Raw genomic sequence first — 3,158 nt, forward strand, 5'->3', positions numbered from 1 at the left:
ACATAAAATGGAACAAAACCGGATTCTTTTTAGGACATCAAGATGATGAAGGTAAGAGATGGATGAACTTGAATGGAGCTTACTTTACTCACCGGTTGGGCTAGATAGACACAGCTTCCGCTTGGGAACTCATTGTTAACACTTAAATTTTCACTTATTAGAATTTTCAAAACATTTAATAAAATTAGGGATTTAATTTGCTAATCCTTAGCAAGTAACAGTTATGCTACTCACTGCATATCATCATAATTAAGGGGACTGCGATTTTTGCTACATGTTCAAATTGGTGAGAACATTGAAGCCTTCGATATCATTTTCCTCACCTCGTTTTTTGACCTTGGGTATTATTTTTGTTTCTAATTTGCATAATAAAAAATCCTAAGGAGAATACAATTCAAGATTACAGACAGCAGTTGTTTGAATAAGCAAAATCACATTGAATTGATAAAAGAGCTTGGAACTGGAGGTACTGGGACTTCAACAGCTCCCTCCAACATTTGAGTGATTTTTTTCATGGTTGGCCTCAAAGCAGGATCTTCTTGGATGCACCACAATGCTATCATCACAAATCTTTTCACCCTCTTTATGTCACTCGATGCCTCCTCGTCGCTCTCCACTAGCTTAAGTATGCTCCCGTCGTGGTAGCAGTCATACGCCCAGTCGACTAGCACAATTTGAGCTTCAATTTCTGCTTCCGGCTCAAAGTTCTTTCTACAGCAGATGAGCTCTACCAACAAAATGCCAAAGCTGTAAACGTCTACCTTGCTAGAAATAGGCATATTCCTGAACCATTCTGGCGCTAAATAACCTCTGGTTCCTCTGACTCCAGTGGTGGTTCGTGTTTGGTTCGCCATCAAGAGCTTAGCTAATCCGAAGTCTGATATTTTTGCAGCAAGAGAACCATCAAGAAGAATATTTTGTGGCTTGATGTCGCAGTGGATTATATGCCTTGTGCAATCATCATGCAAGTAAGAGAGGCCCTGCGCAACACCACAGGCAATTTCTATTCTTTTGAACCAACTGGGCCTTGAAGTGCCAAATAGAAAATCCGCCAAAGTGCCGTTGCTCATGAATTCATACACCAGTAGCCGGTGTTGACCTTCATTGCAGAATCCAAGCAACTGCACTAAGTTCTTGTGGTTAGTTTGGCTAATTGCACTAACTTCTCTTTCGAACTCCTTTTCACTTTCTCCGGTCCATGTCACCAACACTTTTACTGCCATAAAGTTTGTATCCTTGGATCCAAGAACACCTTTGTACACTACTCCAAAAGCACCCCTACCCAGTTCTTCTTTGAATCCATCTGTTGCTTCTTGAAGTTCCTGAAGAGTGAAAGTGCGCATGCCTGGAACCTGGTTGATTTGGACTGGTCGTGACAACTTATAATCCCTAGATCGGGAGCTTCTATAAATTAAATAGGTAACAAGGAGTAGAACTAAGTTCACAAACACGGAGCTACTCAACAGCACCGATCCGATGATAATCAGAGTTGAATTCTTATTTCCGTTACCTGTATTTATTGAAGTTGAGTTATTTATCCTGACCTTGATCAGAGCTTTTCCAACCTCACTAGGATCCATCCTTCCATTGGAAAGAGGGATCTTCTTTTTCCAGCAAGTTCCGCCGCCGAAAATAGCAACTGCGCAAAAACAATCAGCCAAGCAAGCCTCTCTACAACTGTCCTCAGTTTGTCCCGTGCTACGATTGTAATCAGCTAGTGGCCAGTTTGTATTGAGCATGTCCTGGAAAGTGAACTGGTCTGTTTCCGGCCTACTTTCATCACAACTTTGGGGTACGAAGTCCTGTTTGCATCCACTCATCTCGTTTGTTGAATCTAACTGAGTATATCCAGGCGGACAGAGGCATCGGGGCTTCTGATCGTCTCCAAGAGAACAGTAGCTGTTGAAGCCACAAGCTCCAGAACCGATATTTTGCGCGATGCTCGTGCATATATTTGAAGGGACCGGGGAAGAGACCACTGACCAGCCTATTGCCTGGCCAGAACTTGAACTTGCCGTCTTAGGGTATACATATTGCCTGAAGACCCCGTCATATTCAAGGATCGCTCTTTGGTAATATCCGCTGGTCGGGATTGTGCCTGTGGTGATGAGTTTGAGAGCTGTTCCATTCCTAGCCGTGAGGTAGACCTGACCACTTTGATTGAATATCAATCCGAAGCCGCTGCCTACGGTGTTGCTAACCCAGTAAGTATCCGAGGCATCCCATGGGTTAGGAGTGGCATAGAATGCGAGATTTCCATCGTCTCTCAGCATGAAGTGGAATCTCCCGGTGGAGTAATTCATTTCGGAGTAGCGAGCGTTAACTTTAGTCCCTTGAACTAACTGTTGCGTAGGCAGCATCGTGTCGGTCGGTTGGCTGAATGTCTCCCACAAGTTCACATAGTTCTGGCTAACTAGGACAAAGTTCCCCGTGTCGAGCATGGCCGCATACGCTACACCAGCGACGGTCGGGCTAGGAGACCACAATTCTGTTCCATTTGGGCCGGTGAGCATCAGTTGGCCATCGGCGGTCAACTGGATCTTCGAACCTTCTGGCGCTAGATTATCACCATTCGCTGACCAGACGATGGTCTTCTCCTCTATCTTCTCGAACCATATCGCCAGCAAATGAACTCCTTGTCCCATTTGCAGGAACCCGAAAGCGAACTCGCCCGACGGCGACAGCCAGGAAGAGTTGCGGTCATCCGCTGTTAGCGAGGAGCCCAAGGTGAGGTTGCCGTTGGCCTGAGCCTTGGCAGAAAGTGGAAGCGTAACAAGCAGCAGAAGGATTCCGTGCATCACTGAAGCCATATGAGACGGAAACTTGAGCTACTGCAGCCTCAAGGATGAAGACCAGCGCTGCTTATAGAATTCGAGTCCCTCTCTCTCTCTCTCTCTCTCTCTCGTAAATAATGATTTGGAATCATGCGTGAATCAGTATGAAGCACCTAAAGTTTTATCTTATTAGGAGCTTGGTCAACTTTATTGTAATTGAGGCATTTTCCTTTTTACTTAATTGTGTGTTTTTTTTTCTCTTAATATGCCTTATTAGTTTTATTATACATTCATCAAATTAAAAAAAGAAGAAGTTACTTTTTCGTATCATCATCGATATTTATTTTTTCTGGTATTTATTGTTTAACTAAATTATTTTTCTCC

The 3,158-nt window shown here is 43.8% G+C and overlaps 1 protein-coding gene across 1 annotated transcript; it reads right to left on the reverse strand.

Annotated features, from left to right (window-relative positions):
• Positions 1-329: 329 nt before the first annotated feature.
• LOC104438600 (G-type lectin S-receptor-like serine/threonine-protein kinase LECRK2) lies at positions 330-2,875 on the reverse strand. The gene has a single exon (XM_010051789.3). The coding sequence runs from the start codon at positions 2,808-2,810 to the stop codon at positions 432-434; it is 2,379 nt and encodes a 792-aa protein (XP_010050091.2). The 5' UTR covers positions 2,811-2,875; the 3' UTR covers positions 330-431.
• Positions 2,876-3,158: the final 283 nt, after the last annotated feature.

Source organism: Eucalyptus grandis, chromosome 3, assembly GCF_016545825.1.
Source record: "Eucalyptus grandis isolate ANBG69807.140 chromosome 3, ASM1654582v1, whole genome shotgun sequence".
Taxonomy (NCBI): domain Eukaryota; kingdom Viridiplantae; phylum Streptophyta; class Magnoliopsida; order Myrtales; family Myrtaceae; genus Eucalyptus; species Eucalyptus grandis.

What these genes read in the sequence shown, in the direction of transcription:
- LOC104438600 (XM_010051789.3), bottom strand. Translation starts at nt 2,810, where the DNA reads ATGGCTTCAGTGATGCACGGAATCCTTCTGCTGCTTGTTACGCTTCCA.